The sequence below is a fragment of the Ixodes scapularis genome, unplaced genomic scaffold (genome assembly GCF_016920785.2).
Source record: "Ixodes scapularis isolate PalLabHiFi unplaced genomic scaffold, ASM1692078v2 PGA_scaffold7__128_contigs__length_106722199, whole genome shotgun sequence".
NCBI classification, from domain to species: domain Eukaryota; kingdom Metazoa; phylum Arthropoda; class Arachnida; order Ixodida; family Ixodidae; genus Ixodes; species Ixodes scapularis.
Genome location: NW_024609882.1, coordinates 5,038,900 through 5,056,822, shown reverse-complemented (window position 1 = coordinate 5,056,822; position 17,923 = coordinate 5,038,900). Strand labels below are relative to the sequence as shown.

The 17,923-nt window shown below is 47.4% G+C and overlaps 1 protein-coding gene and 1 pseudogene across 6 annotated transcripts in view; one reads left to right on the top strand and one right to left on the bottom strand.

Moving 5' to 3' along the window:
• Positions 1 to 17,203, top strand: part of LOC120838563 (liprin-beta-1) — a 38,850-nt gene extending 21,647 nt beyond the window's left edge. For 3 of the 6 annotated variants that reach the window (XM_040500327.2, XM_040500328.2, XM_040208545.3), the window contains 11 exons: positions 3,155 to 3,305; positions 5,276 to 5,387; positions 6,863 to 6,982; positions 8,412 to 8,559; positions 8,653 to 8,862; positions 9,397 to 9,522; positions 10,443 to 10,571; positions 11,444 to 11,632; positions 13,111 to 13,272; positions 14,317 to 14,373; positions 15,092 to 17,203. In XM_040500327.2, coding sequence (XP_040356261.1) covers positions 3,155 to 3,305; positions 5,276 to 5,387; positions 6,863 to 6,982; positions 8,412 to 8,559; positions 8,653 to 8,862; positions 9,397 to 9,522; positions 10,443 to 10,571; positions 11,444 to 11,632; positions 13,111 to 13,272; positions 14,317 to 14,373; positions 15,092 to 15,142 — 1,455 coding nt within the window. In that variant the 3' untranslated portion in view covers positions 15,143 to 17,203. Of the gene's footprint in view, positions 1 to 3,154; positions 3,363 to 5,275; positions 5,388 to 6,862; positions 6,983 to 8,411; positions 8,560 to 8,652; positions 8,863 to 9,396; positions 9,523 to 10,442; positions 10,572 to 11,443; positions 11,633 to 13,110; positions 13,273 to 14,316; positions 14,374 to 15,091 lie in introns of all 6 variants that reach the window. The other 3 variants (XM_040208546.3, XM_040208547.3, XM_040208544.3) reach the window with 1 other exon arrangement.
• On the bottom strand, positions 15,426 to 16,350 carry LOC120838551 (annotated as a pseudogene).
• Positions 17,204 to 17,923: the final 720 nt, after the last annotated feature.

The following is a 17,923-nucleotide window of genomic DNA, read 5'->3' as shown; positions in this document are numbered from 1 at the left end:
TAAAAAAAAACAGAAATGTAAACATCAAAAAATATTTGAAAAAAAAAAAAAAAAAAAAATTCGTTTTACGGGGGATTGAACCCGGTCCTACCGCGTGTGAAGGGGACGTCTTTCCCACTGAGCTACTGGGGCATACCGAAACTGCTGTATCTCTTTCCTTAGTAATACTTCAGCCGATAAACTAAGTTGGAAAGTTTTCTGCCGATTTTCCTCTAGCAAAAGCACTCCCGGGTCGAAGTCGGCATGCACCACGCATTGGCGACATTCTCACCTAGTAAAGAAATCGTACGCGTGCCTATTCAACTCGAAGTAGACACGTCGCGCTTGACGTTTGCGCGAGCGATGTCTTCAACCTCAAGAAGGGAGCGACGGCTCGGCGACGTCTTCGTGCAAATCAGCTTGGTGGTCGGGCGTGTCGTACGGGATGAATACCAATTCTTTTGGCCAGTCCCAAATTTCTCTTTTAAAGGCAGACAAAATTCGCCGGTACCGCGAACGACAGTTCTGAAATAGAGGTCCCACGCCCGTCGTCCGCTGCCATCGCCGTCCCCGCGAGTCCCACGATACGCGAAACGACGCACGCACAGAATGTTTCCGGTTGTCTGTGGAACTTTTTTTTTCAATCAACGTATTTGCAGCTTTTTAGAAGCCGCAAAAAATGGGTTTCATATTTTTTTCTATTTTTAATATTGAGTGTGTGCCTTCAGTGACCCACGACTTTGATTAAATTTGGTGGTCGCATCGATACCTTAGAAAACGGTCCGTGACCGCGAAAAAGAGAGTGAGCGAGACTCGAACCGGCCAGTTCTTGATCGGCGGTTTTCGGGCGGAAAGAAACCGAATTTCGAGCCGCAAATTCTGTTCTGGGTAGTTGAGCTCTCATATGTCACGTACAACTAAAAACCTCGGCGAGCATAAATACCCTGTCAGTGTCCCTTTAACGAGACACTAATTCGTGGGGTGGTTCGTTGAGTGGAAGGATGGAGGAGGAACAAAGTCAAACAAAGTACAAAGTTAATTAGACGTTATGTGCTGGGCACAATGTACTTGAAGTAAAGTATTATAAATACAATATACTTGCAAGAAACACTACAAGTACATTTTGACACAACCTTTAATGCCTTTTCATTCCCTTAAATATATATGTATATTTTTATTTACCTAACTGGTATGCATTGCCTTAGGGGTAATCAGGGGTGCGTCAGTTAAACTTTGGTGGAAATGGCAACAAATGTTGGATAGAGTCAAGTGACCTCAGAGTGGTCCTACTCTCGCTGACAAACTACATTTACCACAATCAACTTATAAGGCACTCATTTGTATCGGTCTAATAGCCTCCATTACTTCACTCAGAGAAATGACCGGATGATGTCTCGAAAGACGGTAGCACGTTTTCACATAATGACGATACGCTATTTTTTTTGTTAAAGTTTGGTGAACTCTTATAGTCGACCTCAAAAATTGTGTAGTATAGTACCGGGCAAGCCAAGGACGCGAGTGTGTGGTCCTTGAAACAGCTTACTTTCATTGAGTGCAAGAAGGCACTACCCAGATCGACGCGCTCGTCCCCGTGCCTTTCTCAGCACTTTACAGAACGCACAAAGTATAATTATTACCTTCTGAGAACGACAAAAGAAACGACTTCCGTGGAAGCGCGCTCCTGCGGACACACGTCAGCTTGGTGATTTTCTACCGATTTGGCGACAGGACCATAAATCCGCACGCCAACAGAAAAAAGATTGGGCAGTGGATGTCGAAAACAACAGAGTAATCTCAGCTTGCCCAAAATACTTTTTTGTGCCCTTTGTCTACCACTAGGTCTATTCGCAACTTTTAACGACGGTGGTACCGCAGTGTGAGAATCGCGCTCTCTAGCTCCTGAATGATCGGCTTCGCAATGAATGTGTTTACTTACACCTTGCTGGCGTGAAAAATCAAAGTAAGGCTCCAATACTGCCCGTATATAGCAAAACTAAAATTACTTGCACGCCGCAGACCCAGCCTTGTACTGCCGTTCTGCGACGATCATTCAGATGACAGTCATTTTGTTAGGCACCAGTGCGCCCCCTATAAGTCGTGAAAGTTACGAATTATGCCCCACCTCTATGGCAAAAAGGTTTCACGGAATATGGGGAATGGACTTTGAAGTTGGGAGTTGTATGTTGCTCCGAAAGTACCAGGAAAAATACTTTAAGTAAAATACAAGTACTCACCTAAAGTAGAGTACAAGTTTTCTAAACCTATACTTAAAGTAGTACTTTAAGAACATTGTACTTAAAACACTCCCCAACTCTGGGAATGGGGCTTCGTATTTGTGCAGTACAGTCCACCGGAACTGCCCAAGCGAAGAGAATGGCATGTGCCCTTTCGCTCTTTTCTACCCGCCGAATCGATTGAAATGCTTGTGGAGGGCGGCCGGCTTATCGTCTGCTATCGGGCCGCACGCCCTTGCCCTCATTTACCCTGGTGATTCCACTGAAATTCCCAAAATTATGTAGATGGTGCTGCAGTCCAACAAAATGACGCAGCACAGAAATCCCTTAGTGGAATGGTCTATAGCAGGGGTAGCCAGAGTGGCACGGAAGTTAGGGCCACGGACAAAACTACAAAAGTTCAGAGAGCCATTGGAAAAAGAAAAGGGGGGGTTCTTTTAACAAGAAATGATGTGGAGGGGACAGTCCTTTCCAAAGGGGACAAGTAAAATTGTCGACTACAACAAATCACACCTGGCAGCAGAATGTGTCTTCAACTGCTAAGCAAAAATGAATGTATGGTTCGCTAGCCAGCCACTGTCCCTGACCCCTGTTATGTGTATACGGTTCGAAATTCTTTCTAGAACAATAAAGGAATGAAGGAAACCGGGTCGCTGGACACATTGTGGTGTCAAAAAGCAGTCCAGCTGTATGTATGTATTGTAGTACAAGGCTGCCAAGACCGTGAGCTTCTATTTTAAATTCTAGAACTCTTTTGCTCTTGGGGACACAGGAAGGAAAGGGGTGCATGCTTACCAGGGAGTCGCGCACTGCATTTGGACTTGCGAAGAGCCGTTTGCGGATCGTGAGCCGTAGTTTGGCCACCCCTGGTCTATAGCAAGTCGATGTTGTACGTACCATGTGGCAAACAAAACAGTGTTAGTTTTTTCCTGTCATTAAAGGCTGGTGGGGCCCGGCAGTACAGCAACAGCCTTCCGCGCAACCACGGCCACCAGGTGAAGTTGCAGGTGCCGGAAGAGCGGCCGGCCGAAGCACAGGACTCCGCGGGGGGCAGCTACCGGTCGCGCAAGAGCTCGACGGGCGTGTCGTTCGGTAAAGGCTTTTTCCGCTTGCGGTCTTCTCGGCGAACCTGCAGCGCCCCCGAACTAGGTGACGGTCTCTCCTCTCTCTCTCTTACGTCCTCCCTCCTCCCCCCTTCCCCGCATCTGCTCGCTTCTGTCTCGGTGTTTGTGTCAATGCATGCTGCCTCATTAGATTCCTGAATCGAGCATCTGTCTAGACGGCCATTCGGCATCTGTGATGGCTTGAACAAAAGTATTTTCTCGGGATCATGTCGGATGTAATGTGTCGTCGACGTCGACGTTATGTTGATATGGTACCGGTGCTGTATTGGCATTACACCGGCATTATGACGGCACTACGGCTAGTTTGGTAATAGGTTAACGTTATTCTAGCATTGCATGGGCATCATATTGGCACCATATCTACATTATATGTATTGGTAATAAAGTGACTCATTGTCATCATGCAAAGTCCACTTTGTTGAAGTCAGCACCATAATGAAATATTGACAAAATGGTATATATAAAGTTACTGATGTCTAGTAACATTACTTCATTACCTGGTCACTTCATTGCAGAGTTCCTTAAACTGACTGGTCCGATTGTATTGTGTACATGCCGGGGAAACATCACAATGCTGGTATAATGTTGGTACCATTGTCCATGGTGGTGGTACTGTATCATAGTCACATTTGACTTCTCGTCTGCACCACTTACCTAAATCACAATTGGTACTCAATTGGTGTATAGCGGCATCACATTGGTTTCACGTCTATTACTCATATTTGTGGCACAGTGCACGCCTCTGTCTTTTTCTTTGCCGTGCAAAATGTTCCTCTTAATTCGGATGCCTTTTTCTTTTCCGAGCAAAAGATTCCTCTTCATTCAGACGACCGTGTCTTTGCCGTCATGTAAGTACTAGTTCACGGATGCGTAAGACATTGCCAAACCACTACCAAAGCTAAAGAAATGCTTCGGCTTTTGTGAATCTATGTTTAGGAGGCAGCACGCAGAATGCTGGCTCTCGCGTCCGTGTTTGTCAGTTTTGCGTTACGTAACGTTCGCCTTCGCTTCGCTGCTCAGAACCCCGACCCTTAGATACGTTAGCAGACTCCTTTTGAACTCGGAAAAGTGGCCAATCTGGCGAGCACCGGTGACTGCTGCCAGTGTTGGAAGTGAACTGAGGCACAAGGGCAAATTCCAGCTGAATGTTACCTTATTCTTCGTTCTACAAACTTCTAAAGGGCGGTTCAGAACGCATTTGCGTTTGAGTTCAACGGAGCATGCCGCATTCGCTCGTGACCGGTTACGACGAGAGGACACGTTGGCGCCGTCTGTCGGATACCAGGAGAACGCTTCTGCGTATAACTAGCTACAATGGTTGTTAGTACTTGTAAGAAATGCGAAGCATGAATTTTATCGAGGGACTTTAGTAGTAAGGGATCACAAGCAAGTGCCGCATGCTTGGGTGCGCTCAAATGCAAATGTGCGGACCGGCCTTGAAGGGGAGCTCTGGCGAAATTTTGATAGTCGCAGGGCATTGCAGTTTGTTCCCGACGACTTACGGGAAGTTTAGTGGTGTAAAATGCATGCCGGTTAAGACCATTCGACTGAAACAAGAAAAATGTGCGCAAAATACTGCGTTTCTTAGACAGCGCCCGCTCGACTCGCTGATTTTACGTTGTGCGACATCGCCCTACCGTAGAGAGTGAGAAAATTCGAACGTCGGTTCTGGCATTGTCTTCATTTGCCATTTCCTCGATTGCTATTTCGAATTTAGAGATAATAAATAGCGTGCCGGAAAGAGCAAAGCTTGGGGTATCCCGAAAATGCGTTCTGTTCAGGTAGCTCGAAAGTCTGCCAGAGCTCCCCTTTAAAAGCGGCGATGCGCTTTGCGTCGTTCGCGTGGAGAAGAGATTGCGTCAGGCTTTGAGCCTCGGTGCTTGTTTTTGAGAGACTGCAGTGTGCGCATCCTTACGCCGCGCGACTCTGAACCGCCAGCCCAGCCGGAACTGGTGGTCATCCGACCGGGCTGCCAGACTTACTCTCCTCCTTCGACCTCCTCGACACTCAAGCACAGCAAGAGCAGGGGAATCAAGAAGATGTTCGGCAGGTGGGTCGGATCTTCTCCGGCACAACCCGCATGCTCGCCCCCAACTCGCACGCTAAAGGCACGTTCACACACTCACGATCTCTGACGAGTTCTCGCGATCTCGTACGAGTAGAGAGGTTAGGTCAAAGAGAACATCCAACTGCTCGATCGAGGTCACATGGTTTACGGGCCGCGTTTGCAATATGAGCTGGGAGGAGGTAACGAAAGTGTCGATCGTCTGCAAGTGTCGCTGCCTTTCTGCCCACTTTCCTCCTCAGCACGCGATGACGCAGTGCAAGCACACTTGCAATCGATCTCCACAGGAGGCGTCCGCCATTAAATTGCAAATGCTTCCCACGGTTTGAGTTGGGCATTCTTTTTAACTGAGGCTTTCTAACGACAAGAGAAGACACTGGCGCCATCTGTTGGGTAACCTGTAGGGCGTGCAATTTCCATATAGCTAAAATTTATTTCACGCACCATTCTTTCTTTATTGGCTCAAAAATATTTTGACAATGTTATGAACAGGGTTCCTTTTTTTGGGATAAATCTGGAAAACTCGGTAAAACAGTCGCCGGTAAAGGTTTTGTCGATTCCAATTTATATAGAAAAACTCTAAATTTGAGGTCATGATGGCAAGATAAAAAGCGAAAAAATACGGTATTTGATGGATAAATTTTGTGAGAGCACAGTGTCGATGGTCTTGACTAGAGGCCGTTTCGGTTCCCTTTGAAATCTCGGACTATCGACAAAGGAGAGTTTCCCGTTCATCTCATCGAGGTTCGATTGGAACGACGGGTCTACGTTCGTATGGGTCACGGCAAAAGCCCTTGCTCGGGTTTCCTGTTTGGATCATACCATTTTCGTATTTTAGAGGGAGAAGGGGTCGTGTTTTTATAATGGCAAAAGCTACGAGCCTGAGGGGGGCAGGGCAGCTGGCACTTCTTTGCTTCCTAGCAACAAAGTCCAGGTGTTTAGTTGTCTCAAAGTATAGGGGTTAATTTAAGCGACCCTTCTTTGCAAGATTTGTCGTGGGACAGATAGTATTTACAATGCTAAGGGCGGCTGCAGGCATATCATTCGATACAGGTGATGTTCTTACGAATTTGGGGTATGTTTGTGTCCGGATAATAATTATTTTTATTTTTTATCTTGAAAAATTGTAAACAAAGTAAAATTAAACTTCAAAACTTCATAGTATAGAAAAACACACAAAAAAAACTCAGATAAACCTTGAATTTTTAGCAAAAAATAAACTCTGGACCTTTCAAATTTCACAAGCAATGGCCGCCTCATAGATAGGCCTTCTCATAGATGGTGCCAGCGCGCCAGTGTGTTCTCATCGTAAGAGATCACAAGAACTTGTTCCTAAGCAAACGCAGGTGTGTGAATGGACCCAAAGGCTCGCATTTGATCAATTTATTGTTTATTCACGAGCCTATGCGCAATCTACGGCGGTGGTGTTTATATGCCTCGTCATCTCAACCTCCTCGCAGGCTGAAGAGGAGCAACTCGCACACGATGGACGTGTCGGACAGTTTTCATCGTGGCGGTCTTCGAGCGACCGCGGGACCACGGCTGGGATGGGCGCCCCCTTCGCAGAACAGTAGCCACTTGTGAGTAACTTTATCAGGAGGTGTCCCCAAGGGCAGCGTTTCGACAAAAGGAGTGTTCTTGAGGGGAAGTTCCTCTGTGTGGAGGCATCCTTTTGAAAGCATGGAGACGTGCATCTGTTGGGAGAGTGCGTGTCCCTCGGAGTGGGGAATGTTCCTGCAAGAGATGCATCGGCAGGAAAGTGTCCCTATGAGGAAATCGATAGTACCCTTGTAGAGATTTCGACATACACCTTGGGGGAGCACGTACACTGCACTACACTGTTGGCACAATCACGACCTCGGGGCTTTCCTTTATTTTACCCAGAGAGAGTATTTGCGGGCATCAAAATTTACCGCTTAGGTTACTGCTCCAAATGAGGGCTTTTGGCCACACTAATAGCTTTTACAACAGCTGTTCAATTTAATTAAGAAAACAAGGAAAAACTGATGACTGCTTGTTTGCTCTAAGAGTGTCGCGCTTTGTGTGTCCCATGATGTAGTAAAAGTCAGTCGAGATGCGCTGCTACGGAAGGTGCTCTCATGAAGTGATACTGTTTCGTTGATAGCTCATCTTCCCTAGGGATGTGTCCCTTTGGGGTACGATTGATATGGGGATCAGGGAAGTGCACCCGGGGAAAGTGGCCCTAGCGGGAAGAGTCCCTCTGGGCTGGCTTGCTGGTGAATACAGGTTTATCTCCCCGGTGGTTCAAATAACTGCAAGAGGGATTTTCAGGTCACGTGACTAGCTCCGTGAATGAAAAAGTACCTATTGTTTCAGCCGACTCCATTTAAGCGACATAAGCCTTGCCTGTCGTTTTTTTAAATTCTCGCTTAATGCATCCTTCCCCACAAATAACTTTATATGCTGCTCCTAAAATACATGAATGTGAATCATTTCATTTACTTTTTGAGCCTGCTCATGCTCATTTGGCAAGCAAAATCGAATTTGCATAATCGAAGCGAGGACAGATTTACGGCAGCCATTTGCCTGGAATGCTAGTTACCACATTTTCCGGACTATAGTCTGCGGTTTATGCATGTTTAAAAGTTTAAATTTTACCCCATGGGGACTTGCTACTGTGACAAGACGTGAAGGATTTTATGAATAATATAGTATATTAAGGCTGATTTATGTATGATACAAGCTTCTTTGTGAGCTAATACAGCAGGCTTTGTCAAGGCGTGCCATGCTGATCCTTTTTACTTTTGGACTAGGCGCCAAGTGCAGGCTATGCACCGGGTGCGGATTATAGTCCGGAAAATATGGTACCTTTAGTCTCTTGTCCCCACGGAGCCGGTCAAGTGGCCTCAAAATCCCCCTTGTGGCCATCTTAGCCACCGAGAGAGATACCCACATTCAGCAGCAGACCGGCCCAGGAAAAGTGTTGCTCGAACTTATGCGACGTTTGCAAAACCCTGACATGGTTCTGCCGTCTTTTTGCTTGATCAGCACGGAGAAGCCGGTGTCTCAGTGGAAGGCGGACACCATCTCGAGCTGGATGGAGAGCATGGGTCTGGCGGTGTACAACGACACCTCGAGGTCGTACCTGTGCGACGGGACCAAGCTGCTCAAGGTCACGGCCTCCGAATTGGAGAAGGTGAGGCTTACGGTACAGTCCGTGAGACCGAAGCTGCACGACTCGTATGCCACTAGTGCTCCGAAGCCGACCTTGACCTTCGGCCTGGTGCAGGACCTGGGGATGAAGAACCCCCTGCACCGCAAGAAGATGCTGCTGGCGGTGGAGTCGCTGAAGCCGGACGCGAGCGAGCTGGTCAGGGCAGCCTCCCTGCTGGACTGGCAGTGGACGCTGCGCTGGCTGGACGACGTCGGCCTGCCCCAGTACAAGGACGCCTTCAGCGATGCCCTGGTGGATGGACGAGTGCTCAACGTCCTCACCGTGGTCAGTGGCCAACACATTCCTGGCATCTTTTGTGTTTCTATGGCAATGCCGACCCTCGTAAACAGTGGCAAACTGTTGCCTCTGTACTTCGTCTCACCTTACGATGCCTCAAAGTGGTCAACGGCTGTTGGTGTTGTTACGGAAATGTTCACCATCATAAGCAGCGGGAAACGTTTGGTTCTGTTCTCGATTTCACCTTACAGTACCTCACTGTGGTCAGTGGCCGAGACCTTCCCGGGTTTTTTGGTGTTGCTACGGTAATGCTGATTCCCTTAAACAGCAGCATACAGTTGCTTCTGTACTCTGTTTCACCTTACGATGGAGTGCATTGTAACTGAAAACTGTGGTAAATTTTTGTTTATTAATAATAATTATTTATTTGTTTAGCAAGTTGATTGCACCTTTTATTTCTTGAGCAGCAGTGAAAGTTGCCCGAGTGAAAAAGCTCCATTACCCATCCAATTGTTGCCCTCCTTTGTTTGCAGTTGTGGTTTACCTACATTGTGAGTCTTTTTTTTTCTTTCTTTTCCCCAGGATGACCTGGTTCATATGAAGATCACAAACCAGTTTCACCACATCAGCATGAAAAGGGGAATTCAGGTTCTGCGGCTTAACCAATTTGAGCCTTCCTGCCTCAAGCGAAGGTCCTTACCCGACGAGGTGTGCCTCCCCTCTAGCGTAAATCTAGGTTGCGCGACCTAAATCACGTCACTGCATGTTTTCAAAGTGCCGTAACTAACACCCTGGCTTGACCAAAGGTCTCTGGATCTTTAAGCTGAGTTATGTACTAGCTCAATTACAAGCCAAGGCAGTCCTTTGTGCTTATTTGGCTTGCCTGCCCGATTTTTGAGAGAGCTGTGGTCCCAACTAGGAACGGAATGTGAAGTTCGGGTCTTGTACTTCGGACCATTTGACAAATTGAGAGATAATGGAGCTTGTGGGGATTGTAGATGAAGAAAGATAGGGTGTTTCAGCTCATATTGTTTTTGGGGGAACATCTTTTGTTGCTATGGCTTTCATTCCAGTCCCACGTTTAAAGAGGAATGAATGAATTTGGTTATGCCCTAGTGCCACATTAAAGAAACTTCTAGTCGGTGAGGGAAAGCTCCTCCCACTTCTTTCCACTTTAGCAGAGCAAACGCTGGAGAGGAGGCCACCTCTTCTCTGGCGTTCACTCTGCCAAAGTGGAAAGAGGTGGGAATAGTTTCCCCTGAACTCTTAAGCCGCCACTGACTGTAGAAGGAGTAACGATGTTTCTGAAAGACAAATGCAAACCTCTGAATACCCTCCCTGAAATTGTAATATTCGCCATAACGACCCGAGATCAGGGGATCTATAACGGCGGGCAGTTGCATCTCAAAGTTTGCTCGCAACTCTGCGTGAGATCTGATGTTGCAAAGCTGCGTGCAATTCGACGTTGCAGAGTTGCCCATAATTCGACGTGGCAGAGGTGTGTGCAACTTAAAATTGCACAGTTACATGCAATTTGACATTGCAGAATAGCATTGGGTGTGGTCATGCAGGCATAAAAATCTTGTGTGTGTGAACATTCTGAGCACTTCGCCGGATCGTGTGCGCAGCCGAAGCAGTACTCGCCGCTGGACGTTTCTCTGTGGACCAACCATCGGGTGATGGAGTGGCTCCGGACGGTGGACCTGTCGGAGTATGCCCCCAACCTCCGCGGAAGTGGGGTCCATGGAGCACTGTTGGTACGTTGCTCCCCGAAGCACGCCCGTCGTGCGGAGTAGCAGCTAAGCAATGCGGGCAGGTTTGTGGGACTCGCGAAGTATCAGATAGCCTAGAAATGTGTGCAAACTCGGCAGTCTCTGTGCTCATAGCAAGTGTTACTCGTAAAAAGTCTGAAATCTTGATTCTTGTTTCTTACGAGCACTCCATTTGTACAACAGGATCTCGCTACAGTAAATGTTGGTACAGCGAAGATATGGATGCAATGGAGCAGTGGAAATAATGCTCTCAATACTTACGCAATGCTCAAAACATGTCGGCGCTTTCTCCAATTTTTGCTCGGGGAGCACATGGCCGCACGCCGCCTCCTACCGCTTGAGTTGGTGGTGAGGACTAAAACATTCCGCCGCAGCAGCATGGTTTGACGGCAGCTTTTCAGTTGCGATAGGAAGACAAGAATTCTGATTGTCCGTTCATGCTAGCTTTGTTGTGCAATGGACAGGCATTTGAGCTATGATCGGCGATGAGATGAGAGCGGCGGGGTGTCTTTTCGGAACACCTGTCCTGCAGTATGCACCGGTTGCCTTCCGTCATGCTTCAGCCGTGCGTGCACGCTCGAAGTGCCCGAGACGCCGAAGCATCGTCGAAGGTAGGAAGCTCGCACTGAAGGCGGGTCAACCGAAGCTCCTCCTTGCACTTCCTCATCCTTTCAGGGTCTATAGTTCTTAAGCAGCAAAAAGTATTTAATGAAAAAAATGAGTATAGAAAGGCTGTATTGTAGTGTTTACAGCATTTGCGTTGAGGAGTACTAGGTTTAGAAATGTCCTGGACGGTTTCACGTCTTGCGCAACTGAGAAATCCGGGATAGGCAACGGTGGCGCTCGTCTGAACGCAGATCTACGAGGACGCGGTGACGTGCGACGTGTTTGCGGCCATCTTGAGCATCCCGGGGAGCAAGACGCTGCTGCGTCGGCACCTCTCACTGCAGATGAAGCAGCTGCTGGGACCACGCATCATGCAGCGCAAGCGCTCCCGAGAGTCCGACCCCGGCCACGTGCCACTCTCGCCCAGCGCCAAGGTGAAGGTGCGTCACGCCCGAGAGCTCGGCGTCGTCTAGGCATCGTCTCAAGTGTTTGAAACAATGGTGGCGTTCGACCGGCTTTGATCCACGTCGACATTGTTTCGTGCTGTCACTGGGGCCTTGTTTCAATTTTTACTCAATCTCACTCCAGGGTAAAGTTTTGGGGCCTTGGCGTTTGAAAACCCAACCGTGTTCGGCGTCGCCCTATCTGTGTTGTCGTGAGATACGACCTGCCAGAGTAACTCTGATCCATTTGAGTAAGACTCTGAGCACGGTCTGGGTCCAGGGCCTCATCCCTCCCAAAATATATGCGGCTCCGTGGCAAAAATAATTTTGGAGCACTGTCTCGAAAAAAATCTAGCGCTTCGCGCAAGAAGAAACTTACGGTAGTTATTTTTTTGAGGGTGTTGGTGCCCTTTTAAAGGGGTGCGGACACATAAATTGAAATATTCAAATTTCGTTCGGAAATGAGTCAAGCATGACGGATAATAACCGTAAATCATAATCGCACGTTTGTATTTTGAACGATTGGCTATATTTTTCGTTCCAAACGGTGCACTCGAGCAAGCGCTCGAAGAGAAGCGAGCGGAGAGCGCGATGCGTCATGGGATGTCCGGCGCAAACAAAAACAGAAAGAAAAGATTTCCCGCGTTCGTGGAGTAGCAAGGCAAGCGTGGTTATGAGCTTTGCCCTTGGTGGCGTTGTCAGTGTTGTGGTGGTGTCAATAGCGTCAGCGCGTTACAACCGAGCCGCTCGAAGTATCCGTGGTGTGACAAGCGTGTGGCTGGCCCAAGGAGCACGTAGCTTCCACAACACTGTCAGCTTAGGGCTGAACGGGGTGGGGAAAGCAACTTTTGTTCGAGTTTTGAGCGACGGGCTAATCTTCTAGGGGGACAATGGCTGTTTCCGGTTGCACGAACGAGGCTCCGAGAAAGAAGGGAGTCCTTCCTTTCCGTCTTCTTGGACCGTTTGGTACAATGCGCGATTTGTGAGTTCAGGAGGAAAGCTAAGAAGGAAAACGTTGAAATGCCAAAGAGCGGCACTGCTCCGAAGGAAACTGCTACGTCACGACTACGTAGCAGTTTCCACAACGTTGCTAGACTACCTCCCAAATAGGCTCCGCATGCATCCACCAGGGGCACATTGAAAGATTGTTTATTTACTTTAAAATTAGTTTTCTTGTGCTTTTCAACGGAAGACTGGTGTTTTTGAGGTTAGGGTGCAACATGCAACGCATTAAAGCTAGAAAATGAGCGCTGAAATTTCGTTTCCCTACCCCTTTAAAGTAGGGACAACCTTGTTGAGGCAAGTCGAAATGAACCTTTATACGGGTCTGAGAACAAAAAACCATCCAGGATTGTTATTTTCTTTCCTGTCAATAGGAAGCTTGTTTGGAATTGCTGGGCCCTGTATGAATTTAGGCATGCTCGGTATTCTTCAGCTTGTTCTTGCGTTTTTTTTGGTGCCTGCACCACTCGCAGACTGCAAAGAAAAGCCAGTTCTCGCTTCGCTGGCGCAAATCCAAGTCCGGGGAATCCCAAGCGTACGTCTGCCCGTTCGAGCCGGACAGCGTGGTGGAGGACGTGTCCTTCGAGTCGACCGGCGACAGCTCCCTCGATAGTTCCTTCTCGTCCAGAGAAAAAGTGGGTGTAAAATGTTTTTGTATTGCCAAACGTTTTGTATTGTTTAGTAGTTCCCCAGTGGCACAGTGTTTTGCAGTGTCCTGCACAAATCCTTATAGACCCTTTTCAAAAGTGCGCGCCATTGCCTTTTCGCTGTTGCTTGGGCAAACATTTTGAGCGTGTAGTGGACGCGAACGCTGCATCAGCGTTTGGCTACGACTCGGATCCACTTGCACACTTTTTTTCCGAGAAATGGGGACTGCCAAGGCAGCTCGGCGGACTTTTCAGAAAAGTCCATTGCACGGGCCATTTCAAGTGCGGTTAGACCGCACTCCGATTGAGGTCAGACCAGATTGAGCCGAGATGGCGTTACGTGGTTCCCTCGCTTTTCGTCGAGACAAAAGCTAAACCAAGTGCGGCGTCACATGATCAATTTGAGTATTGAAGTGATTGATCAGAGACACGCTTCATATTGTTAAGAATTTTATGTGAGATATTGCGTGTCTCACTTTGTTTGTTGCGCATAAAGTGTGATTATCCATTCTAGCACATCAAATAGATGTGGCAAAAGTGACATCATAGAAGCCACAGCGCCTTTGCTTTGCCATAATCGGTGGCGGCGCTCGTAGATTGCGGTCATTCTCCCTCTTCTGGGACCTTCAGACGTCGTTTTAGAGGCAGCTCTGACCCCTAACCACGTTGCTCCCCACAATATTAGCTCCTACAGATCTTCAGAGGTATCCTTCAGCCTTCCGAAACAGTGCTTCGTTAACGCTGGCAGTCCGCAGCTGTGCCACTGCCATCGCCACCTTAAACTTCCTTAGTGTGCCGACCGAGCCCCAGCTCACTTTATGCAAACCAAGGTTAGCCAGATAACCAGTTTGGTCTGCCGTGCGACTGCGCTAAACTGGAGTTTGGCTTAACGCGGTCGGATTGACCGTGAGCAAGGCTGCCTGTGTAACAGGGGTGTTAGACTACTTTGGAATAGCCGTTATTATGACCGGAAGGCTATGCTTAGAGTGTGTGTGTCTGTTTTAAAGCCTGCGACATTGGTTTTAATTCCAGGATGCCAAGACTGCCCACGAAATCGAAGCTGTCTCCAATGAGATATCATCCTTCATGGTGCGTATGCTTCAGTGGTTTCTTTTTTTTTTAATTTTTTGTTTCCAGTTGGTAATACTTGGAATGGAGAGTGTGCTTGTAAGGGTAATACTGTATAAATAATGGACAGAATATGAAACACAAAGACTGTCAAGACAATCCTTAGCTGGAAGCAGACTTTTCATGACAACTCTGCCAGGCTGGTTTTTTTTTCGTTGTCTTCGTGTTTTATGTTCTTTCCATTATTTTATAGGAGTCTATGTTTTTTCTGGCGAAATTTTGTCTTGACATTTTTTCCTTGGAGCTTTCTCTCGTTACGGTGTATAATTCCCCTGTGTTTCTAATATGACGACTTTGAGACAACTGTTAACCCGATCCGCTGCATAGTTCTTGATTTAAAAACAATGCATAGCTCGTAAATGTATGTATTAATCTAGCAACTGAATAACGGTCTGAAAAAAATATGGAAGTTTTGAGTAATCTTGCCAACTGTCCCAAGAATGGTAACACCCAACATTATTGGCGTGATTTTTACTGGATCATTAGCCGAAAGAAAAGAAAGTATAGGTAGAGGGACAATGCTAATGTTTTGAAATACAGTGTTGGTCGAGTATTATAACATGAATGTATTGAAACGCAGCATTAGTCGAGCATCATAGAGTTGACTGAATTTCTTGAGCTTTCTCTTTCCTGTTGATTTGATTGCATATTGTAATATATTTTTGGTCATTATTTTCAGAAACTCCAAGAGGTCAAGAACCTCGACTCCTTAGCTTCGACGAACATTTGATCAGACGCCGCTCGGGTATAAGAGTGCCTTAGCCCGTTTTCATAACTGAAACAAAGAAGAAAAGCACATACCAAAGCACATTCTAGCTTTACAGTGAATTGCGTGTGCCTTTTGTGGGGACTTCCATGGTTGGACGGTCTCTATAATGAGCAGGTCTAGTGACGGGGCACTCTGCGGCTTTTATGCGTATAATTTATTTATTTGTCACGCTGAAGTCTGGCCTAATTAAAAGAAAGAAAAGGCAATGCCGGTGCACAACAGGGAATCAAAAGAAGGTTTTTGACTACGAACACCCTTTGTGCAGCAGTCCCGTTGCATGCCGAGAAATGCAAGCGTCGCTTTTCCGTTGTCCCATTACCGAAGGTAACAACCCTTTCTGCAGACCCCAGTAAGCAGGTGTAAAAGTGCATTCACACTTGCGAGTCGCAGCTGTCGGGCGACAAATTTTATTGCAAAAGTGGCAGTCGCAAGTCGCGAAAGCGACCGGTCTAGAGCGGCCGCTTTGCGGCTGAACTAATCAGCGGCATCTCAAAAGTGACGTGCGGTGCGCCTCGCGTTTGTTTACGTCCGGCACGCCGAATTTCTGTGGGAGAAGCAACCGACACGTCCATCCAATGCTGCGGCGGCCTCGGTTTGCTGTAGTGGCCGTGGTTACAGAGCCAAGGAGGTCCTTGCGGTGGCTCTGATCGGCGCTTTTAAAAAATACCCATCTCTTCGTAAAAGCAGCACCCCGACTTGAGCGAGCGGCCGAAAAATGACTCGGCCCGGCAGCAAATTTGTGCCGCTTTTGGCTCGACAGATGCATACTGCGACCCGGTAGCGGTGGTAGCTCGAGCGAGCGTTCACCGACGAAGCGATATTGCTTTGTTTTACGGTTACAAAGGACCCAGGCCAACGTAGCAAACCTTTTTTTTTATATGGCAACAATGACGCACCTGTAGCCGTGGGACAACGAAAATGAGAATGCAGCAAAACGTGAACCCGAGCTGTGGCGGGGAGGACAAAATCAACGGTGGGGATCTTGAGAGGTTTCGAGAAGCGACTCGCAAATCGCCCGCAGCGTGATCGTCGGTGGTCGCTTGTAGCACGTTGCTAGTCAGACGCACGGCTGTCGCGAGTTGCAGGTGTGAATGCGCCGTAAGCGGTGAAGGCCAATGAGCTAAGTAAACCAACAAAAATGTGGCTGAGCGGCAAATTTGAGTGTGCATGTCTTGCTGTCATACGTTAACGCGTCGGTAAAGCAAAATTTTTTTGGGGTGGTTTCGTTCTGTTTGAAACATTGCAGCTAATCTCTCTCCGTCTGAGACGTTTGTTTGCTCCCACAGCTGAGTGCAGCACCGCTAAAGGGGTGACCTAAATGAAATTAAGTTTAGTTTTATCATTTTAATAGTTTGAAAAATGTAGCGGAGGTGTTCCACTGTAATATTGTGCCAAGTTCTGATCGAGAAAGACTGTTTGTTCACTGTCGAATTGCACTGTTCATGCACGATGTGCCCCAATTTGTGAAGAGCTTCCAAAGCTATGCGCTGGCGCGTCCCTACCTCTTGGTCATAGCTTCGCCTAATTTCATGATATGTCTCGCACAACTCCACAAATATCAAGCAAGGTTAGAGGAATCCTAAGAGCAGAATGTTTGTAGCTCTGACAGCATTGTACGCAGTCCTTGCAACAAGATAGAGGACAGGAATGCGTGTTTTGCACTTCCATGCTTATTTTGCACACGCTTTTTACGCGGATTTTAAAATGTGCCTCGTCTGCTGCGAAGGAATGTAATGGCACGAAATGCATTTCACCGATGTACTTGCTCGGTGTCGGTGCAGCTTCAGACTACGTAGCCATTTGTAGTGGGGGTATACTCTGAAATATGACAGTCATATGTAGGTCCGTGTGTGCTTTATCGAGGTATTTTTATACGAGAGTTTGTCTCCATACCTTTAAATTGAAGACAGCCACTTTACAAAAGAAGTGCCTTTGTGATGGACCTTATGCAGTGAGTGTTGTGTTCAGCCATTGGCAGGTGCCTTGTCATGTACTTGAAATAAATTTTGTACCATCAAATTACTTGACACGTTTTTTTTTTTTTTTTTTTTTTTTTTTTTAAATGTTTATATATATACCGGGTGAAACAAGGAGACGGTAGGCTCTTTAAATCGACCGGAAAATTCGGTTTCTTAACCTATCTCGCTACGACTTTGTGCAGCGTTGCCCACAGATGGTGCATTTTTTTCGTAAAATTTGTAAAGAGCGAACTTACCTGAGGAAAAAGTAAAGAAAGAAAAAGGCTTAGCTCCTATGGAAACGCAGCGACGCCACCGGTCTTCAAACAACACGGTGCCGTTTCGCACTGGACACAAGAGATGGCGCAACGAACGCCGCAACGAACAAGCATACGGCGCCGAGAGCAGGCCTTCTTAGCAGACGATCTTTTCGACTCAAAAGCGGAGCGCGTTCCGTAGGCGGCGACAGTCGCAGAAACAAAAAAGACAGGCGCAGTAACAGCAAGGAACTGCAGTTCCTTGTCTGCAAAAGGGCCGACTCTCGGCGTCGTCTGCTCGTTCGTTGGCGGTAGTTGGCGTCGCGACCGCTTGCGCCATCTCTTGTCTCCCGTGCGAAGCGGCGAAGTTTTGTTTGCAGACCGGAGGCGTCGCTGCGTTTCGATAGGAGCTAAGCCTTTTTCTTTCTTTACTTTTTCCTCAGGTAAGTTCGCTCTTTGCAAATTTTACAAAAAAAATGCACCATCTGTGGGCAACGCTGCACAAAGTCGTAGCGCGATAGGTTAAG